At 21.7% G+C, this 23,547-nt stretch overlaps 6 protein-coding genes across 6 annotated transcripts; 3 read left to right on the top strand and 3 right to left on the bottom strand.

Moving 5' to 3' along the window:
- Positions 1–2,330: 2,330 nt before the first annotated feature.
- PBANKA_0414400 (formate-nitrite transporter, putative) lies at positions 2,331–3,616 on the top strand (the record flags this gene model as incomplete). The annotated part of the gene is made up of 4 exons (XM_034568188.1): positions 2,331–2,523; positions 2,632–3,236; positions 3,326–3,432; positions 3,586–3,616. 4 exons carry the CDS (start codon positions 2,331–2,333, stop codon positions 3,614–3,616), a joined length of 936 nt encoding a protein of 311 aa, XP_034420202.1.
- Positions 3,617–4,421: 805 nt separating this feature from the next.
- PBANKA_0414300 (kinetochore protein NUF2, putative) lies at positions 4,422–5,795 on the bottom strand (the record flags this gene model as incomplete). The annotated part of the gene is made up of 1 exon (XM_034568187.1): positions 4,422–5,795. One exon carries the CDS (start codon positions 5,793–5,795, stop codon positions 4,422–4,424), a length of 1,374 nt encoding a protein of 457 aa, XP_034420201.1.
- A 1,698-nt stretch (positions 5,796–7,493) lies between these two features.
- On the top strand, positions 7,494–10,097 carry PBANKA_0414200 (conserved protein, unknown function; the record flags this gene model as incomplete). The annotated part of the gene is made up of 1 exon (XM_034568186.1): positions 7,494–10,097. One exon carries the CDS (start codon positions 7,494–7,496, stop codon positions 10,095–10,097), a length of 2,604 nt encoding a protein of 867 aa, XP_034420200.1.
- Positions 10,098–10,418: 321 nt separating this feature from the next.
- PBANKA_0414100 (inorganic pyrophosphatase, putative) lies at positions 10,419–11,735 on the bottom strand (the record flags this gene model as incomplete). The annotated part of the gene is made up of 3 exons (XM_034568185.1): positions 10,419–10,841; positions 10,970–11,032; positions 11,118–11,735. The coding sequence occupies 3 exons, from the start codon at positions 11,733–11,735 to the stop codon at positions 10,419–10,421; spliced, it is 1,104 nt and encodes a 367-aa protein (XP_034420199.1).
- A 3,361-nt stretch (positions 11,736–15,096) lies between these two features.
- Positions 15,097–21,050, top strand: PBANKA_0414000 (conserved Plasmodium protein, unknown function; the record flags this gene model as incomplete). Its single annotated transcript, XM_034568184.1, is given in 3 exon segments — positions 15,097–18,412; positions 18,509–19,161; positions 19,173–21,050. The coding sequence occupies 3 exon segments, from the start codon at positions 15,097–15,099 to the stop codon at positions 21,048–21,050; spliced, it is 5,847 nt and encodes a 1,948-aa protein (XP_034420198.1).
- Positions 21,051–21,330: 280 nt separating this feature from the next.
- Positions 21,331–22,251, bottom strand: PBANKA_0413900 (mitochondrial ribosomal protein L27 precursor, putative; the record flags this gene model as incomplete). Its single annotated transcript, XM_034568181.1, has 1 exon — positions 21,331–22,251. One exon carries the CDS (start codon positions 22,249–22,251, stop codon positions 21,331–21,333), a length of 921 nt encoding a protein of 306 aa, XP_034420197.1.
- Positions 22,252–23,547: the final 1,296 nt, after the last annotated feature.

Genomic DNA, 23,547 nt, shown 5'->3' with positions numbered 1-23,547 from the left:
TTCTTAATTTTAAAATAATTTAATTTTAATAGTAAATTTCTCTTTTTTTTTTTTTTTTTAATCGGGAAGAATTAACACGCAATAAAGAAAGGAATTATATATAATATGATGGAAAGGTAAAATAAATGGATATATTTAAAAAAAAATGAAAATACAATGAAAATATAATTATATTAATATCATACATTCTTCAAAAAAAAGTAGAAAAATGAATATTCTACCCCAATAACAAACATATACATAGTGCATAAAAATTATGCTAAAAATATATTATATATATAATGGAAAAGAACACACATTTCAAAAAAAAATTATCATAACATGTTACTTTTCCATTAAATGCCTTTTCTTTTTTTTTCTTTCTATTTCTACACTTATATTATGAGTTCATAATTTTTTTGCTTTATTTTTCAAATATTTTATGGGGTTAATATCCTATTATAAAATGAAAAAAAAAAATGACCTTATAAAATATGCACAACTTTTTTATTATATATTTATTATTTTTTTAAGACAAAAATAATATATTTATATTATCAAACAAGTTATCTTAAAACTGTTATTTTCATCATTGATTCTTTTTCTTATTTTCAAAAAAAATTATCCCCCATATATATACTTACTCTCTATATATATTACATATTTAAAAAAAAAAAAAAAGACAAATAAAAACCTAATATACAAAATAACGAATCATTAAAAAGTTCATATAAATCAATGTATAAAAATATATTGGGAATAAAAATTATGAATAAATGAATATTTTGCACAACCGTCTTTTTATTGACAAATTTGGAGAACATCGCAAATATTTATTCTACATCCTGATTTCCTTTTTTCGAATAGAATTTTGTTAAACTTATACGAATTAGAAAATAATAATAACTTTATTTTGTACAAATAAAAAAAGAAATATTTAACATATATTTCCTAGTGACCTTTATTTATATATACATAAAATTCAATTTTTTTTTCATTCCCTGTTGTTAAATTATGAACAGACTTATAAATTACAAATTTTATGTATTTTATCTTATTTCCAATTTATCATATCCTTTATTTCTCAAAAAATAAATATCGCCAACACAAACATCTGTATATATAACAATGCACGTTTTGTTTATCCGCTAGCTTAAACATATACATAACTCTGTTTTCATTTACTTACTACTCAATAGCAATCCAAGTATAAATAAATGCAAAAAATGCTTATTGAAAAATCTTTTGACAAATCAAATATTTATAATATATTAATATTATTACATTGAAAATACAATCAAATAAATGTAGTAAAAATGTAATAAATAATGAATGTTATAGTCTCTTTTTTTTTTTTTTTGGAAGATAAAGGGAGTATATAAAAAAAGTTTTATCCGAATTTCCCCATGCCTTATAAAAATAAATATGCATATATATAGTGGATAATATATGTTAGAATAAATATAATGCATATTTTTTTTTTTCTCTGATCCGCATTTTTTATTTAAATTGAAAAAAAAAAATGAAAAAAAAACATGGCTTAAAAATTAAACAATTATTTTAAAAGCATGCACATTTATTCCCATATCTTTTTATAGTTATGTATATATTAAAAAAAATGACAAATATACATATATATATTAATTAATATATTTTTCCCCCTATTTTCAAGTATATATTTGTTTAATAATGAATATTATTTAAGGCGTGGATATATAATCCCTTTTTATGTAAAATGTATTTGCGTTTAGCAATTTATATTTATAAGCACCCCGAAACAAACAAACAAATAAATAAACAAATAAACAAGTAAACAAATAAACAAATAAACAAATAAACAAGTAAACAAATAAACAAGTAAACAAATAAACAAACAAACAAACAAATGAATAAATAAACAAACAAACGAATAAATAAACAAACAAACAAATAAATGAAATTAACAAAACGATAACGTTTCCACACTTAGTTATTCCCATGCATGTTTAATTCAACGTAGCAATTGTTTATTTTTCAATATATGGATATATATATGTTTGCTTTTGTATATATACCATTCCCGCTTTGTACTTTTTTCCTATATATATAATGTCAAAAAAATATATTAAATACTACTATAATTCATCTCCCCTTTTTTGTATTTTTATTTTGCTATACATATATCGTCTTTTTATTGTCTTTTGATACGTACTTTTCTTTTATCATTCTGACTATTCTTATTTTTAATATATTTTCCCCCCCAAAATATATATATATATATATATACGAGATAGTACAAAACACCATAAAGTGGTTTCCATTTTAAATAATTTTCATAACAACTTCACTTTAATATATTTATAATTTGAAGAATGGGAAAGAGTGGAAAGCAATATATTATTGATCCAGCAAGTGTGAAAACAACCTGTTCGAGTGAAGAATCATATATTCGTTGTGTTGAATATGGAAAAGCAAAAGCGACATATAGTAATTTTAATTTATTTTTAAAAGCAATATTAGCTGGGATATTTGTAGGGCTTTGTGCTCATGCCTCAGGAATAGCAGGTTTGAACTTGTTTATGTCATTAATATTATTATCTTAAAAAAAAATTAAAACGAATAATGTACATATCCAACTTACACATTATGTACATATCTTTTCATCATTTTTAGGGGGATTATTTTATTATCATAAATTACGAGCATATGTTGGACCATCATTCAGTTCTTTTGTTTATGGCTTTACATTTCCAATTGCCTTTTTATGCATTATATGTACAGGCTCAGATTTATTCACAGGAAATACATTAGCAGTTACAGTTGCATTGCTTCAAAAAAAAGTTAAATTATTATCATATATACGAGTTATGTCAATATCTTTATTAGGAAATTATATTGGAGCCGTTTCGTTTGCTTTTATTGTCTCCTATGGTTCTGGGGCATTTCATCAACATTCAGATATCGAGAAAAATCACATTTATGAATTTTTAAATGCAATAGCCATAAAAAAAGTTCATCATTCATTTTCTGAATGTATATCTTTAGCTATTGGATGCAACATTTTTGTTTGTTTAGCAGTTTATTTTGTTTTATCAATTAAAGATGGTAGCGGAGTTGTGTTTAGTGTATTCTTTGCAGTATATGCATTTGCCATAGCGGGCTATGAGCATATTATTGCAAATATCTATACATTAAACATTGCCCTTATGGTTAAAACCAATGTCACATTTTTTGACGTTTATTTTAAAAATCTTATACCAACTTTGATAGGAAACTATGTAAGTTCACTTCCTCACTGTTCATCCATTTTTCATCCAATTTTCATCAGTTTTCATCCTTTTTTCTCTATATTTATCTTTCCCTTCAGATTGCGGGGGCCCTTGTGCTAGCATGCCCACTTTATATTCTATACAGACATTGTTACGAGGATTATGAAACAAAGAACTCGAGTTTAGGAAGCATGAATATGAGAGGGTGATAAAAAAATCCATAACATCAATCTATACATGACTTTTGACATAACTCTTTAATTTTTCTTTTCACCCAATATTTCGTTTCCTTTCATTTTATTTTTTTATCACAATACCTATTAATATATAACCATCTTCACCTCTTTCTTAATTTTAGAACATCAATTGAAATACAGAACGATATATAATATAGCACCTTTTTAATGCGCACGAGCGCTAATTCATATACTAAGAATAATATCGATTTCATTTCTAGAACGTTGTATATACATATAATATCCTTAGATAAATATTTATGAACTTTTATGAAAAATTGGAATAAATTTCCATTAACCATCTAAGCGTGCTATTTTTTTTAACTTATATCATATATACCTACATCACTTTTCTATTTATAGATTTTTAATTGAAAATATATTTTTAATTTTTTTAAATTGGCACTTATTAAATTTGTTTATTTTTTATTAAGCATGTCTATTTGCAAATAATTGGGAATGCATCATATTAGAATTATTATGAACATTTTTTGCATTCCTTATTTTTGTTTTCCCACCTTACCAATATTTTTACATTATTATTACTACTATTCGATTACTCTTATATTTTACACATTCATATTTTTATTATATCGCACTATATATTAAATATAAATTATTTATTTTTGAAGCCGAAAACAATTTTTAAATAATAAAAGCATGATTAACCTAGTTTGCTTCGCAACACTTTCACATGCAGAAACGCAAATCACAAATAAAAAAAAGAAAAAGAAAGAAAAAAAAAAAGAAAAAAATATATTAAAAAATATATAAAAAAGAAAGACCAAATAAGCCAATCCAAACTGACAAACAAATCCACATTACCACCAAAAACGATACGACTCATTTTTCTACAAAATAGAAAAAGAAAATGAATTGGAAAATAAACATATAACTTAATTCATTTCACTCAACACATACACATCCTTTCTCTTTTTTATTCCCACATCCTTTTTATCTATAAATGCGTTTTAATGCAATTTTGTATATTATTCTGTATCTTATTTTTAAGAATTTTTTGGGATTTTTTTGTATTTTCTATTAAGTCAGCTATAATGGCAAAATTTTTATTATATATATTTACTGTATCTTGAATATGATTAACAATATTATTTATTTCTTTAATTTCTTGATTTGTTTTTGTTGTAATACCATCTATACTTTCACGTATTTGCTTTACATTTTCTTCAACTATAATCGTATTTTTTTTTTCGTCTTGAATTTTTTCATCCCATTTATTTTTTTCTTGTAAAAAATTATTTTCAGTTTCATTTAATATATTTTCGTGTTCTCTTTTTTTTTTTGTTAAATTCTCATTTTCCTCCTTTAATGATTTTAAATTAGTACCCAAATCTTTTAATTTATTTTTTTTATCAATATGAACTTTTAATGTTTCATTTATATGACTTGTTAATATTGTTAATAAATTTACTAACTTTTTTATGCACAAGTCAGCTATATTTATCTTATTTTTTATATCTTCATTTTTTTTTTTACTCGTTTCACAATGAGACATATGTTCATATAATAAATCTTTCAATTCGTCATTATATTGTTGTAATTTTTCGGGTGATGGCACTATTTGATCTTCCAAATCTTCTTTTTTTTGTCTATATCGAGAAAATTGAAAAATTAATTCATTTGTTTCATTTACTATTCTATCCTTTGTAGATTTTAATGATATAAGTATACTTTGTTGAGAGTTTAACGAATTCTGATTTTCTATAATTTCTTCTTCATAATCCCTTTTTATATTTTTTTCATTTAAAATGCTAGTTCGCACTTCTTCATGTTTTGATAATAATACTTGTAATTCACTTTGAATTGATTTTAATTCATTGTCTAATACGTTACTTTCATTCTTTCTTTCTTCGATTTGCTTTATAGTTGCATCATTTTCATTATATATTTGTTCTCTATATCTCATAAAATGCATAAAGGCATTAATTAATTTTGTTATATGACCACTTGTAGGCTTAAATATATAACTTAATGTATTATCCATATTCAATATTTTATTAATCTTTTCACAATGTCGAAAAAATCGTAAATTTCCAATAGCTTGTAAATGGTTTTTCCCTTCATTTGGTAAAATTTGTATCCCATCGATCGATGGCATTGAACTTTTCAAATCCCCTGTAAATTCTTCAATTCTTATATTATTGATATCTTTATTTAAAATGTATTTTATACATATACTATAAACTCCTTGAACGTCTTCAGTTGTTGGGTGTTTTAAAGTTGAAGGTGTAATGACAACACCATATTTATTCATTTCATTTCGTATTTCATCAAAAGGTAGCTTAGGTACTGGGTCATTCATTGTGTTCATTTCTTCTGACTTATATATTTCTTTTCAATATTGGCTATCTAAATATTTTATTAATATTGTAAAAAAAAAAAAAAACGAAACAAATAATACTATATATTATTAGTATAATATTATGTGTATCATATTGCACACGTAATTCATAAAATAAAATTTTTAAAACATTGCAAAAAGTTTTATAATTGAGAAAAGTGGAAACTGTAGTTCTTTGTATTTCCAATTTATTGCTACTAGGCTACTATTATTTTCGATTTTTTTTCCCATTTCAAAATGTGTATAATACATTCATAAAGTATTACTCTCATATGAAACATGAAAGCTTATACAATGAGTGTAGCCAGTTTTTAAATATTAAGAAATATACGCATTTAATTAAATTTTAAGTTTATATAAAATTGAAAATACCCCAAATCGAAGAAATAAATACATAAAAAATGCAAAACAAATAAATTTGAAAATTAATAATTGCAAATGGAATAGTTGGGGAGATAATTATGAAATTAATAACTAAAAAATGGATATAACTTTTGAAAATAACTAAAAAAATTAATACTTTTAAAAATTAATAAATTATGCATGAACAAGCAATATTTTTTTAACTATTTTTATTATTATTACTACTATTATTTTTTTTTTTTTTTTTTTTTTTTTTGTGGTATGTCTATTTTTCTTTATTTTCGCTACATAAATGTGTATAAATTATTACCATATGAAAAAAACGCATTAATTATTCATATTTTTTTATCAATTTAAAAATTATTTTAAAAGTTAATTCAGTTGAAAGACCATATAAAAATATGTATATATATTTATATCTATAAATAAATAATCATCCTAGTGTATGTGTTTACCATGTAGAAATATAGTCGCACTCTCCTATCAAATATACCAAGTATTATCAATCAAATAAATCATATCAATTGCCATTTCAACAAAACATTTTTCCTTACCCATAATACGTCATGAAATTGCGCTTACAAAAAAATATTTCAAGTTCATTACACTAATATGTAGTTATGTGAAATAACATGAGAAAAATATATGATGACCACCCAATTGCCTACTCATTTGTCCTTATAAAAAAAAAATCAATGTATTTATTTACATTGGTAATATATATTTTTTTAATTATGTTAAATAAAGGAATAATTATAATAAAATAAAAAAATGTAATATAAACTAATTATCGTTAAAATATAGGAAATACATTTTCATATACATTTATCAAAATGCATACCTGAATTGGCATGTGTAAACATTTGTGCAATCAAACTTTCGTTGTTCCATAATTATTGGGAAACAAATAATATTAAAATACAAATAAAATAAATATCTTAGATCACACATTTATAATTACCATAGATATACCTATTATTTACATATAAATATTAACGGTAATATGAATGTTCAATTTTCATATTTCTTTAGTCATAATTTTAAAATATAAATTTTAGAGAAATAAAAGAAAAAATATATATATAACATCATAAATATACATTATATACATTTTAAAAGGTTTGAAAAAAAAAGAAATGTAGATGATTTAAAATGTTAAACTTATGTTTAGGCCAACCCCTTTCATGCTATGATTTTAAAAGTTTGGCAAAAAAATAACATCGGGAAAAAATGACATAGTAATATAAATATAATTTATTACTATTAATAGTAATAGTTGAAATAACGAAGTATATTTATGTAATAATGAAAAAATTATGGATATATTTGGTATTATTGCATATCCTTCTTTTTAATTTATGTAACAATGTAATTAAGAAATGTACACCATCTTTGAACTCATATTTTTACAAAAACAATACGCTTAAATATAATAAAAAAAGAAAAAAGGATAATTTTCAATATCCATATTATATTTATAATATATACGACTATGTGACCAAAAAAAAAAATCTATTAAAAAATTGCACACATTATTTTGGTAAAACATGCTACCACAATAATGATATTTTTAAAAAAAAAAAATATGAACAGTTCAGAAAATTTAGAAGCGTAAGACAAAAATTATTTTATTTTAGTAACACTATTTGCATTAATGGTCATAATAAATATAAGTTATTAAAAAAAAGAGTAAAACGAAAAAGGGAAGAAAATGGAAAGGAACATTCTACTATACCCATAAGTTTGTCCTTTTTTGATGAAAACGAACATCACGCAGACACAAATAAAAAAAATGAATCATTTTCAAATGATCGCACCACACATGATGAAGAAAAAAAAAACTTGAATGAAATTAGTACCTCTTATGTAGACCAAAGAAATGAACAAAATTTTAGTCAAGCGATTAAAAAAACAGAGGAATATATTAAAGGTAAAGAAGATAATATTATAGAAGAAAGAGAAATAATTAAAAAAAAAAAAGTCATAGAAAATTTAAAGGCTCAAGAAAATGCTTTTTCTGATAAACCACTCGATTTAAGTATGCATGACATATTAAAACATATTTATAAAAATGGGATATATAGTAGCTCGAAAGTTTTAGTAAATGATATATGTGTGTGGATGAAAAATGCTTATGTGGATTTCCTGAAATCAAAAAGAGACGAATTGAAAAAAGAACAAAATGAATTAGCTAAACAAGAAAATGAAATTGCAAGCAATGTAACAAAAACAATAAATAATTCAAATGAAAAAAAAGTTGTAGACAGTGATATTTCGAATGATCATGATAACGAAAAAAAAGATTGCTATAATTTTATTTTTGATAAAAACGATGATGAACAGTTGGGCACATATGTTGAATCACTTAAATTATATAATAAGAAAAATTTAAGCAAATATTTTTTTTCTTTCAATAGAGGGAATATATTGAAACAGCTAGTAACAGAAGGTGAAGATGATATTTTAGAAGAAAAGGAAAAAAAAGGAATAAATAAAAAAAAAAATAACATAAAAAAAGAATTAGCTATACAAGATAAAAAGAATACTATATTTGATGACCATGTTCAAGCAATCTTATCAAATCCAATGTTAAAAGAGGATGAAGATTATTATATTGATAAAAAGAGATATATGAAATCAAATGTTACTATTGAATTTAATATATATGATACATATAATGATAAAATAATTTTAAATAATAAAAATACAAATTCTACTATGATAGAATTCCCATTATTATATAGTCACAATATTATACAGAAATGTATACTTACTATGAAAAAACTTGAAAAGTCAATTTTTTACATTAATAATAATTTGTTGTTCAGAAATTTTATTTCAAATGATCACCCTGTTACTGATCATGACAAAAGTGTGTATGATGTTATATTAAATGAAAATTGGATTAAAATTGAAATGCATTTATGTAATATTTATGGAACGAATGAAAAATGGATGGGTATATCTCCGAATTCCTTTTCGAATGAACAAACAACAAAATCTTTTTTATCTGAATATTCATTAGGATCATCAAACAATTTGATAGGCGAACAAATTGCATCTAAAAAAGACCCAATTACAATGGATGAAAATTCTAAACCAAATTTTGAAAAGGAAAAAAATAAAATCAATAAACCAGATGACGAAATAAATAAGAAATTGGATAGCATTATAAATGATAACAAAAAAATGAAAAGTCAAAATAATAGTGAAATCAGCGAAAGACAAAAAGAAATTATAAAAAGAAGAAAAGAACATGAAACTAGAAAAGAATTAGAAATAAAAAGTGAATTTTTATTGAAAAAATTAGAAAATGAAATGAAATATGATCCAGATCATTATATGTGGAAAGATTTATATCCACAATTAGATGAACATCATAAAAAAAGAACAGATAAATATTTTGATGATTTAAAAAAAGAAATGAGTGAAAATAAATATAGTAGAGGATATACTGATAATATTAAAAAAAAACAAACTTTAAAAGGATATGATTTAGGCGAAGAAATTGAAGGACGAACTAAATATTATTTCTGGAAAGAAAATATTCATAGTTTTTCTTTATATTTTTTGTTACATTTATATGTAAAAAAAACAGATATTCTTATTGATATAGATAATCATTTTTTTTCCCTTTCAATTTATGGTTATACTATAATTAAAGATATGTTTAACCACCCAATAAATCACTCCGATTCTGTATGGACTCTAACTGACAATGACCAAACACTTATCTTTGCAAAAAATGAAAACAATAACAATAATAAGGATTTCCCAGTATATGAAATCACTTATATTGATGAACAAGATATTAAAAAATTTATAAAAAAAAAATATTGTCTTATTTACAATATTTACAAAGATAACAATCACAAATACATGTGGGGATCTATATTTAAAACATCGTGAAAATTGAAAAAATCAAATAAAATTGATTTTTAAAAGTTTTACAAATATATTGGCTCATTAATCTTTAGAAAACACATAATATCCACATCTACATACATATATGCATATAAATATAAACAATTTATTACATATAAAATAATTAAACAAGACAAATGACTATTTTACACCATCGAATAACAAGAAATATATATATATATATATATATATATATATATATTTCGCCAATCCATCTTTTTATGACACATATTTATATTTTCTATCTTTTTATGATACATATTTGTATTTTCTATCTTTGCATGCCTCATATTTATATTTTTTTTGTTATGGAATCCATATTTCCATATTTGGTCGATATGCTTCATCAGGTTTGTAGTAATCGATACTGACATCTTGTACTAAATTGTTATATACAGGATTATCAGGGTTTTTATATGAAAATGAAGTTTGAAAACATTCACTACTATTTGTGCCATTACTGCTATTATTTATATGAGTGCTTTCACATGATGAATTTGGAGAAAACTGCTTAATATCTTTCAAAAATTCTAAATAATAATTATGAACTTTTTTTATTAAATTTTCACTATCATTTTTATTATATAACTTTTTTGATATTATATTTAGCTTTTTGGAATCAGCCATTTTATATGAACGGAACCACTCTAACATCAAATTTTGGGTATGTGGATAATACTTTTCTATATCCTCCAAGCTATTTATTTTTGAAAAGTTTTCATCATATTTCTGCATTAAATAAAAATATCCATATATATATATATTAAATTGGGTATAAACTAACATAAAATTTGCAAATAAAGTTATGCACACATTTTTTAACATATACACATCTATATTCTTTCAAAAAAAATTACATTGATAGCTATGATTTTCCAATCCAACTGGCCCTCATCAATCAAAGTAAACGCGCCTAAAATCTGTTTCAAATCGGGAGAAAATAAAGCGGAATAAAATGAACATAAAGAAAAATGAAACGACCACAAAGCGGTGAGTTTGACATACCTTAACAGGTGCTATTTGACCCATTTTCAAACTATTATTTCCTATGTCTATCACATCTAATGGATCATCATCCCCTGTAAAAAATATTTGTTGATCGTTAGAAGCTTTACAGCGATATATATGTTTCGGATATTCATAGGTCCTAGGTAATGCTCCATAATTCCAATATATAGAATTGTGATAATATCGTAGTTTTCCTTTTTTTGTATCTTGTTTAATAACATTAAATTTTTCTGTTAATTTTATTTCTAATTTTATATAATTATATTTTGGTATTTCAACTATCATATTATATGTTCCATCATCATTCATCAAATCTATATCATGCCATGGTGATATTTGTACATATTTATCATTTATGTTTTGAAAATAAGAAATATTAAAATCTGTTTGATTTAATTGATTATTATATTTTAACATATAATGCTTATTATTAATTTGAAAAAAATTATTCATTGATTCATATAAACTTAAATTTGAAAACATATTTGAAATTATATTATTGTTATGGAAATTAAGATTTACTTTTAGCTCGTTATTTGTCTTTACATTGTATTCATTTTTTACATCCTTATTTAACAAATTTCGGTTATCTGGATTTATTATTGCGCTACTCATTTTCCTTTTCTGTATATTTGATAATGTGGTTGTCTGAAAAAATGAAAATTCGGTTATTACTATTTATATATTATTCTGACGTGTTCATAAAAAAAAATATACTTCATGTTTGTTTTATGAATTGTTCAGAAAAACGTGTAATTTAGATAGCATGACCTTGATGCGTTTTTTTGAGGGCATGAATATGTGTGTATTTATTTTTTTGCAGTGTGTATATATAATATGTATATAGCAAGTACACTAATGTTTAAGTAATATTTCTTTGTGTTATCTCTTTAATTGTTAATAAAAAAGAAAATGAAATATAATTACACTAAACAAATTGCATGTTCATGTATATATATATCCATGTATATATGTGTGTATAGATATACGCGTTATTTTTAATTTGTCAAACCATACATATATTTATATATAACCATTATAATAACGCACAAAAATAGAATATAATAAAATAATGTAATTTATATATACGCATTTCACTTTGCCTTTACCTATTTCGACATATATATATATATATATATATATATATATATATATATATATATACTTATTTATTATTTACTAAATTAAAAAGTTGCTTTTCTCGGTATCAAGGTCCTGCCAAGAATATGCTTAATATTGTAAAGATTTAATAGACGAAAATTATGAAAAGCAAAAAAAAATATATATATTAATTCTTAGAATAAATATAAAACGAATATTATTGTATACTGGTCAAGTTTTATAAGATTGTTTTTTTTGTTATCATTTATTCATATGTTTATACAAAAATGGGGGCAAATAAATGAACCAAAAATGAATATGTAAAATACTATATAAACTTAAGTATTTACTTTTTGCTTTTATAGCATAAAAATATATCTATATACACTATTCAGAAAAAAAGTATAACTTGGAGTTCTTATTCAAAAATTTATTTTAAATAATCTGCAAATAATATTTTTTTTTGTATGTACACTCAAAATTAAGCTTACATACATAAACATATTTTATAATATATTTTTTATAAAGAAAACATATATCGATATGCATATTTATTTTTTTTAAATATATTAGTATTTTTATGTGTTCTCAAAAGACCGCTTAAAGCATGCGCGAATATTACATACATATATGTATATATATATATATATATATATATAACAAGCATATAATTAACTTTTTATAAAAGCATGCATAAAATATATGTGATCCACTGGATTTGCAAACATAATATGTCACATTCTTTTCTGCAATATATTTTATATAATGTAGTTTAATTATATCTTATTTTATTATTTTTTAATGTGCATATAAAACTGTATAAGTATAATACAGCACTACGTAAAAAACAAATTCATGTATACAATTATGTACATGAAATATTATTTATATAAATTGAATTTCCTTAAAATTTATATATTTTTACAATATGTAATAAAAAAAATGCAAAATATAAGCTTATTTTTTCACTTTTTTTACTTCTTATTTTTATTATTTATGAAATACATAATTCAAGTAAAAAGAAAACGGTCTTATTGGTAACACTATAATAATTAAACATAAAATATTAACGGAATAGAATAAAATCAAATATATTAAATATATTTTATTCCATGTTCATAATATGATTTTATACATAATATCCCCACACACGTTTATATGCATTATATGTTGCGCTCCTTTCACTTTCTTCTTATATAAATGGACGCATTTTATGTATAAAATCTAACTTATTAAAACATCATTTTAATTTACTATTTTTTTATATTTTTACTTGTATTCCTATTTTCACAAAATGGGCAATCTTAAAGGGCATCAGCATATCTCTATTTTTAAGTATATAGCTAAGTCCTTAAAAAAAAAAAAGCAAATAAATTTTATGTACAAGCAATAAATAAATGATACATTAAAAAAAATATATTATATTAATTAATGTTCATAACTTCCCCACTTTTCATTTTTATACCTTTAGATATGAAAAAAAGAAAGTGTACTAATAGGAGTTTGTTCATCATAACTTTTAATATTAGCACATTGTTAATCGTATTTATAAACACATAAACAATATAGCATCTTTATTTTTGTTTTATAATTTATTCGCGTTAAAATATTTAAATCATTATAGTTTTCGTTGCGGACGTTATATCGTAAAGTGTGTGATTGTAATATCCCTTTAAATTACCTAGAAATATTTCCCTCCTACTTTTTTTCTTTTTTTTAATTTTATTGAAAATAAGGAAATAAAAGAAATTATATGCTAAATATAACATAAAAAATGAAACATAACATAAAAAATGAAATATAACATAAAAAATGAAATATAAAATAAAAAAGTTTGCTCCTCTAAAAGGGTATAATTTGTGTACACTGTAATAATACGTTACCCATTCGTACATTAAATATTTTATAAAAAGTTCATATATTTTTCTATAAACACACATTCAAGCAAATACGCTGAATAATACTAGAACATCTATCCAAAACTAAAATAATTAACGAAATATAAATGAAATATTCCATGAATAAATATATATTTAATAAATTTTTCTTAAATACGCACGTGCATACCGCTGAACACCTAACCTTATGTTTATTCATTTCAAATAGAGCGTTTAAATAACCGAATAAAAAAGTGAATAAAAAAGCGAATAAAAAAGTGAATAAAAAAGCGAATAAAAAAGCGAATGCATGAACTGAATAAATGAACTGAATAAATGAACTGAATAAACGAACTGAATAATGAACTGAATAAACGAACTGAATAATGAACTGAATAAACGAACTGAATAATGAACTGAATAAACGAAACGAGTAAATATAGTGTAATGTATAAATGTGGGGTCATATATATACGCAAAAACAATATAAAACACATAAAATATATTGACCTAAATTAACATAAACTTTGCAAATTTTGATACTTTATTATTTTTTTCTTTCTTTCTATATTTATTATTGTATCCTAATTAAAAATGCTTAATCGATCTAAATAATTAAATTAGAAAAGATATATATTATATGTCTTTTATGTACGTTCATAAAAAAAAAGGGAAATTGTATATTTCCGTCACTTTGATTAAATAATATCCTTAAATTCGTTTATTACATTATTTTTTATATTATTTTTAATTTTTATTTTTTTCTTCCTCCTTTAAAATTTTCACAAAAATAAAAATGAACTACATTTTCACCATTTTAAAAAAACCATAAATAATGCAAGTTACTCCATTATTCCCATAATACAAACGCACATATACACGCACATGTTTAAAGATTATATTTGTGAATTTTGCAACTCATCATTTTTACAATCCAATGATCTTATATTCTATATGTTGAACCAAGGCAAGGGAAATATTTCATGTAACAGTTTAAAATGATTAATATAGATATGCAAATAATTCAAAATGAAAAAAATAACAATGCCGAAGAACAACAAAATAGATATTTAAATAATGAAATAAAGGGTGGTAATTATTGTGATATATCCTTATTAAAATTAATTGATGAATGGTCTGATATAGAAGCTAATTTATATCCAATTAAAAATAACAAAATATTAAAAAAAATAAAATACGAAATAAAAAAATTTATATATTCAAATATTTTACACAAAGTAAAAGTAAATTTTACCTTGTTTAATATATATTATAATTATAAATATAGCTATCATCTTTCATATGTCAACAATCAGTATTTGTTTGATATATGCTCAAACAGTTGTGACTATTTTTACGAAATATTAAAAAAATACCACCAGGAAAATGAACAACAATTCTATGACGAATTTTTGGAAGATAAACATGGAAAAGAATTTGAAAAAAAAAGCGAAAATGACCTGAACTGTTCAGAAAATACATGCACTGTTCATAAAGATTATAACAAATATATGGATGAAATATTTCATGAAGACGAAAATAATAGAAATAATAATAATGAGGAAAATTGTTTTATCCTAACTCAACTATACACATCAATAGTTTACTGTTTTATTTTGTTAATAAAAAATAAATATTATCTCGATTTTATTTGTCTGTACATGTACATAAAATTTTACTTTTCCCTAAATCAATTATTTATAAAAAGAAATACATGTTTAAATTTCACATGTCACAAAACTTTTTTGAATCTACTTTTTTTATTATCAGACATAAGTATATATAACAATAATTTTGATGATGATAATAATGGAAGGAAAGAAAATAACTGGGAAAAAAAATATACAAATAAGTTAAGATATTTGTATAATTTTGATAAATTCGATGAAAATATAAATATAGGCAATCTAACAAATTTATCTTTTAATTTACTTTTAAATTTAAGAGTAAATATAAATTTTTATGAAACAATTTATGATATTGATCAAAATAAATATAAATATATTTGTAAGTATTTATTATTTTTTCAAAATGAACTTATACAAAAATATGTTTTAAGATTAAATGAGTTAACTAATTTAACATTAAAATATAAGCAATATATTTCTAACAAAAAAAAAAACACAAATTCAGAATATCAGCATTTATGTATTTCTTCTGATCCATATATTCAAAATCCCTTAACTGATTACTTATCTATACATTATAATGAGCAGACAAAACAAATGTGGGATTCAAAACACAATAATTATAATGATATAAATAGTTATTCGTCAATTCATTCTAATAACATACATCCTTATAATGTCTATGAAAACCTTTCAAATAAAAATAGCTTACTAAAAAATTATATTTTTCAAAAAAATAATAATGTATTTAACATTGTTAATAACATGAACATGGACAATTTAAACGTACTATATGAAGAAAACAATTTAAAAGGTTATAATAATAAATTTTTAAATAACAATTCACTAATTATTCAATTTGATAATTATAAAAATATAAAAAGTAAATACTTGGAAAATCAGTTTGTTTTTATTTGTTTAAATAATAAGACATATAAAATTCAAATCGAAAAGTTAATTCCAAATTTTTATCACAAAAAAACTATTCTTGACCTTGATTCTGAATATATATACAACGATCAAACAGACACATATTTATTAAATTTTTTAAAATCATCAAATTGTCAAACAAATACAATACTAAAAAAGTATAATAAGTCTATAATAAAATATTTTGACAAAACTAATCATAATGATGTAAATGTAAATAAAAACGAATATTTTGATAATGAAGAATGCAACTCCTTTTTGTGGGGAAAATCTTATGCAAATGATACTATTACTTTAAAAGTGTTAGAACGCAAAATAATAACTAAGAAAAATGAAAAATATAAAAATAATTATTTAAATATAATTAATAGTATATATGTAACATTACACAAAAATGTAATTTGCAGTATTAATCATAGAATAGAAGAATATAGATATATAATTTTAAAAAAATTTTTCATATTTTTTACTAATAATTCTCAAAAAAATAAAATGACAATAAAAGAAAACAATGATAATTGGAAAAACGATATCCTTGAATGTTTAGTTGGATATGAAAATGAAATGTTTACTACAAATAAAAGACAAACAAAAATAATAGAAACTGACACAAATCATGCTGAATTTTGTGAAAAAAAAATGAAAAAAATAAAAGACGGATCTATATATATTAATAAAAATATAATATGTGTCGATTATAATATAGCTTTTTGGGGAAAAAAAAAAAACAAAAAATATTTTTGTCTTTATTTTAGTCCATTCCAAAATATATTTTCCTCTGCTTTCTATCAAAAATACTTTCACATATTTTTATATTTTTCTAAAATTGGATCATTAATAAGATATATCAAAACGTTTGTTCATGTTTTTTTAAAACTTATTTATAAAAAAAAAGAGGATTATATCAGTGAAAATCCACACATAAAAAAACATCAACAATTTGACAAAAAAACAAAAAATATACACTTTAATGGCATTATTCCATTTGGAGATGTTTTTATATCATTTGTAAATAGTGTAAACAAATATATTCTTAAATATGAAAAAGTTATAAGAAAAATTATATTGTATGCAGATTTAAAAACACCTTTAGAAATATATAATAAAATAAAACAATATACAGAATGTATTACATTTTTAAGTTTTCTATGCTCATGTTATACTTATAAAGTTGACATATTTAACAAAAGCCACTTTCCATTTTCCCAAATCGCTAATGTAAAGAAAAAAAGTGGACATAAACAAAATGAAAAGCTTTCCATTGAATATAACTATGTTTCGAATGTTATATACGGATTTGCTCATAATTCTCAAAAATCGAACTTAGATAATGGTAGTAATAATAACGACAGTAAAAAATTAACACTAAACAGCAACAAAGATATTGTTCGCCAAAAATTTGAAAAACAAAATAACTACCTATTCATATTTCCTCGGGGAAACGAGCTTATAAGCTATATTTACTCTTATTATTATTTATTTATAAATATAAATAACAAAAATTTAAAGAATTTATGCAAATATATTTTTTTAAGAATAATTAAGCCATTCCTCCATTTCCTTTATTCTTATGTTTTTATGGGAATAAATACAGATTTCTATTTTGAATATATTTTAAATAAAAATATAAAAATGCTATTTTTTTTTATATATACTGATCATCAAATTATTTTTAACAAACATAATTTGAAATCAAATCAAACCCTCTCACTTCCTATATTTTTGAACTACACTATTCAAATTGTCCATTCAACAGGTTTGCCTTTTGCATAATTTAACTTCATATTTCCAACCCCTTAAACGTCAATACTTCCTTTGCTATTTCATTTTCTATTCCATTTTTATTTTTCAGCATCCCTTTCCAAATTTTTGCGGCATTCTAGTGAAGACGATTTTTACCTTTCCCTTCCCAAATTTCCAACAAATAAACCTTTTCAATATAATAAAAAAAATAAAAAAGATAAACGAGAAAAAAAAATACAAGAATTTTGCATAAATAACGAAACAGAAATCGCCAAATTTCTATGCTCAGCTTCCATAGATAAAATAAAAAGCTTTTTAAATTTTTATGATAAATATAAAAAAAGAAAAAAAAAAGAAAAAAAAAGAAAATCTCAAAATATTTTCATAAAATGCTGGAATAACGAACAATATTTAAATTATGTTAATAAAAAAACGAAAAAAACGGTAGGAAATAAATTAAAAAATTATTTTGATATTTTTTGTCTTTTTCTATTAACCAATAATAATGATAATATAATAAATATTCATGATTCATTTGTAAAAGACAAAAGTTTTATGGAAAATGAAAGATGCTTCAGATCACAAAAAAGAAAACAAAAACGAAAACAAAAGCAACAACAAATCATGTATAATCATTCTGGCCATTTTAACAAATTAATTATTCTAAGAAAAAATAAAAAATTTAAAAAAATTAAAAACAATTTTAAATATTATATCCCTCGATACACAAACATTCACTCCATAGTTACCATAAATAAAAGAAAAAAAAAAAAAAAAAAAAAAAATCAATCATTTTTTATAAAACCAAAACAAATCAAATAAACAAACTAACCAACATAGATTATAACTCAGATACTTTGTCAACGCTTTCTACAACTAATAACGAAAGTGAATATTTTGATAGCATGTATAACGAAATGCATAAAGATACTAAAAGTCGTCCATCATTTTTGAAAAATACGATAGTGCAAATACAATGTAATACACACACCCAACAACAAAAAGAAATCGATTTTCGAGATGTTTATTATATAAATAAAAAAAATGAAAATATAAAACTTATTGATTTATTCAAATTTAAAACAAACAATAATCATAGTGACAATCTTTTATACCAAAAAAATAATTTAATCAAGTTTAAAATAAATTATAAAGAAGAAATGTCAATTAAAAATAAAAAATTATATCAAACTATATACGATAAACCAATTGAAACGACTTATATAAATGAAAATAATCTTAAGATTAAAAGCTTAAATTATTTCTTGTATAAAAATATATTTATTCCTATAAATAATCATTTTTATACTATTAATCAAATACTTGTCTATTCATATTTGATAAATAAAAATTTGTTAATTTATTTATGTTTATTAAAATGTATACTCTTTGGCGAATGTGAAAATAATTATAATTTTTTCAAATCGATTATATTAAATAAAGATAATAATTGGAATCAATTACAAAATGGAAACTTAAATAATTTGGAAATAGAACAAAATAAAACAGAAAATATTTATTTTTCACGAAATTCCTCAAATAATATTTCAAATAAAAACAAAATTCATATTGAACATAAGTTTAACACGAATTTTTACAAAGCTAATCTTATAACAAATAAATTTTTTAATATTAATATAAATATACACATTCCCCCAATTTTAAAAATATTTTTTGATAAAGATGTTGTAAATTATTATAAAAATATTTATTCTTTAGTTTCTTTATTTTATTTTACTATAAGTAATTTAAAAGATATTTTTTTTATTATACGATTATTTTCAAAACCAATCATATATAATTATGCCGAAAAATTATATGATAAATTATACAAAATTCGTGATAAAAATAAAACAGAAAATGTAATAGAAAATAAAAATATATTTACTAATATTAGCTTTAAATATATGGATATAATTAAAAAAATTGCAAATAAACATAAGGATTATACAGATGAAAATGATACTGAAAATTGTTTTTGTATTATAAGTAAAAAATTTAATCACATTTTTTTAACACATTACAAAATTTTAAATGTAGGTTTCGATAGAAAGCTTCTTAACAATAATAATAATAATAAAATTATAAAATACCTTGAAAATATTAAAATATTTAATGAAATTTTAAACGATTTTAATAAAATACGAAGTGAAATGCTTTTAATTATTACTTATTTATATGATTACATAATTAATATAAATATTTATAAAAATTATTTTTTGTGTTTTCAAAATATGCTAAAAACAGATCAATTCATTCAACTAATTTATATTCATAAATATTTTCTACAATATATTTTTAAGTTTTCATTTTTAGCTAGTAATTTTTTTTTTTTTAGCAAAATAATTTTTAATATTATTAACACTATAGATCAATTTAAAAAGCTAGTAACCTCTCTTCAACCTTTGGATAATTTTAATTCAGATCAAAACCAAACATTTTCGCTTCTTTTTGACAAACATTATAAGCTTGTTGAGCAAAATATTATTTTATTAACATCCGAAGATGCACAAAAAATCATCAAAAATTTTTATATTAATAGAAATAATTTAGTTACACACATAACAAAGTTTCAAAACAATAACCTTGATTATATTTACAACAAGTTTTATTTTAACGATTACTATTCTTCTTTGTTTGAACAATCATAAAAAACCTTTGAATTCTTTGAATTTATTCCCAGTTTATCTTATTTTTTTCGTACATGTAAATTTACATTTTTTTATAATTTTCCGAATTTTCATGTTTGTCTTATTATATAAATCCTTTTCCATATTCTTACTTTTCCACCTGTTTTTTCTTACAATATAACATTGAAATTTACACTAGTATTATGGAAAAAATTCAACTTAATTATATTTAAAATATATATATATATATATATATATATTTGGCTAGCTAGTAATTAATTATACTTTAGTTAGCTTAGTTTTAATCCCTTTTGTGATACAAAATGGGTACATCCTGTAGAGTTGGATTATCATAAATATCGTATTTTGTCAAAAATTGTGGTTTAATTGGAGGTTTAATATATTGTGTGTTTTTAAATTTAGGAAATGTAATAATATTTTTCATTCTTAAATATATTAAACTTCGATTTTCTTCAAAAGATTTTACATGTTCTGTTCGATATCTGTATAAATCATCCTCATGTAATTCTTCTAACTCTTCTGGAACTACATTAACAATTAATATATTTTGTAAAACATGAAATGTATATTTAACTCTCCCATTTGTTAAAGATATTAAACTTGTATTTTTTGCTACTTTTACATTTTCACCTGGATAATATTTAAAGTTTCTTTTTCTTGTTTTTTTTTCATAATTAAATGCAATAATTTTTCTTTGTTTAACTAATAATTGTCCTGTCTGTACATATTCCCCACTTAATCTTTTAATGCCAATTTTAGCTTTTTGGCCTTGCCCGTTTGGTGAACTTCTACTTTTCCTTCGATATGAACTAGTTTTAACCATTTTATTTCTTTTAAAGATTTTTATAAAATCTGTACCATTATTATTAGTAAAATTATTACTATAATTCCATATATTATAATTCACATTTTGTAAACAATTTATTAACATGTTCATATTTTTTCCAGAATTTGTACTTAATATATTCCTTGTACATATATTTTTTTTATTTATAGAATTTTTTTTTATTCCTCCCTTATCAATATTCCTAATATTATTATTTATGGAATAAAACATGTGTTGTCTTAAACTGGATTTGACGACAAATCCATTGTTAAAATAAGTTACTATTGAATTCCTTTTGTTCCCATTTTGTATTTTTGATAAAGGAAAAATCGTTAAATTGTTAAAATGTTTAAATATTTGCCTAGGAAAAAACATAGCTACCTATATCATTCAATTTTTAATATGCACATATATATAATCGCGTATATCATATACAAGCATATAATCATATTTTGTGATTTTCCCAGTTTTTGCTTTTATTTTTACTATTTCCCCTTTTAAATAACATCCATTTTATACTACATATTTTTTCCTTACCCACCTTTCCTATCTAATTTTAAAAGAAAAAAATATATATAATTAAAAAAAAAAATAAGATAAATAACCCCCAAAACTTAAAATTACTTCATGTTTATAAAATAAGCAGCACTGGAGAAAAAATTGACGAAAAAAAATTATTTAATTAAAAAAAATAAATAAAATTACAACATATTTTTCTTTTTTATTTTATAATAATATATAGTATATGAACAAACAAGATATTCTGTATAATCCTTAATATACATGTATGTATTCTTTGTATGCGCATAAGTATATATAGGCACGTGTGTTTAGATATATACTTGTATAATACTGTATACGATTTTAAAACGAATACCTTTTTTTCCTTTTTTTTAAAATGCTACTAAATATATTGAATCATATTTTATTCATATTTACATAAATATGTGTCCCTCTTTTTGTTATTGTTTGGAGGTACATAACAAATGCCATTATATATATACATAATTATGTTTTAAAAAATTCAGAATTTTTTTTTTCTATTTTAATTAATTTTTTTACAATATAGTATATATTTTTTTTTCCTTTTTTTTTTGTTATGTCATACACACATACTATAATAAATTCAGTATTATATGATTTTATGTTCTAAGAAAAAATATATAGATTTTTCATATATTTATTTAGAAAAAAATAAAATATATATAAGTATAGAATAAAACTTATTATGTATACCCGTTGTGTATTAACTCGATATATCATTCTATACAACATTAACGACTAATGGTTATCAATACGCATACAATACAAGTATGTTTTGTTTATTTGTTTATTTATTTATTTGTTTTTTTTTACTTTTTTTTTACTTCTTTTATTTCTATTTAAGTAAATATATTCGTTTACCCACAAAGGGAATGAATATTTTTTTTCTTAAAACAAATAAATCGTGTGCTTCCTCAGTCCCTTTTTTTACTTTTTTCCATGCTCTTTAATAATTAAACTCATATCAATTTTTTTGTAAAAAACACTTTGAGCATTTGTTATATTTTTTTTCAAAAAAAATAATTTTGTTTGTACAAGTTACATAATCATTTTTTCTACTTTCTTCGATTCCCCTCGATTCTATGCACACATTCGTTTCATAAATTTCGAGTTATTCCATTGTTTTAT

Source organism: Plasmodium berghei (assembly GCF_900002375.2).
Source record: "Plasmodium berghei ANKA genome assembly, chromosome: 4".
In the NCBI taxonomy this organism is placed as follows: Eukaryota; Apicomplexa; class Aconoidasida; order Haemosporida; family Plasmodiidae; genus Plasmodium; species Plasmodium berghei.
Note: the sequence above shows the minus strand (reverse complement) of the source record. Positions and strands in the feature narration are given on the sequence as shown.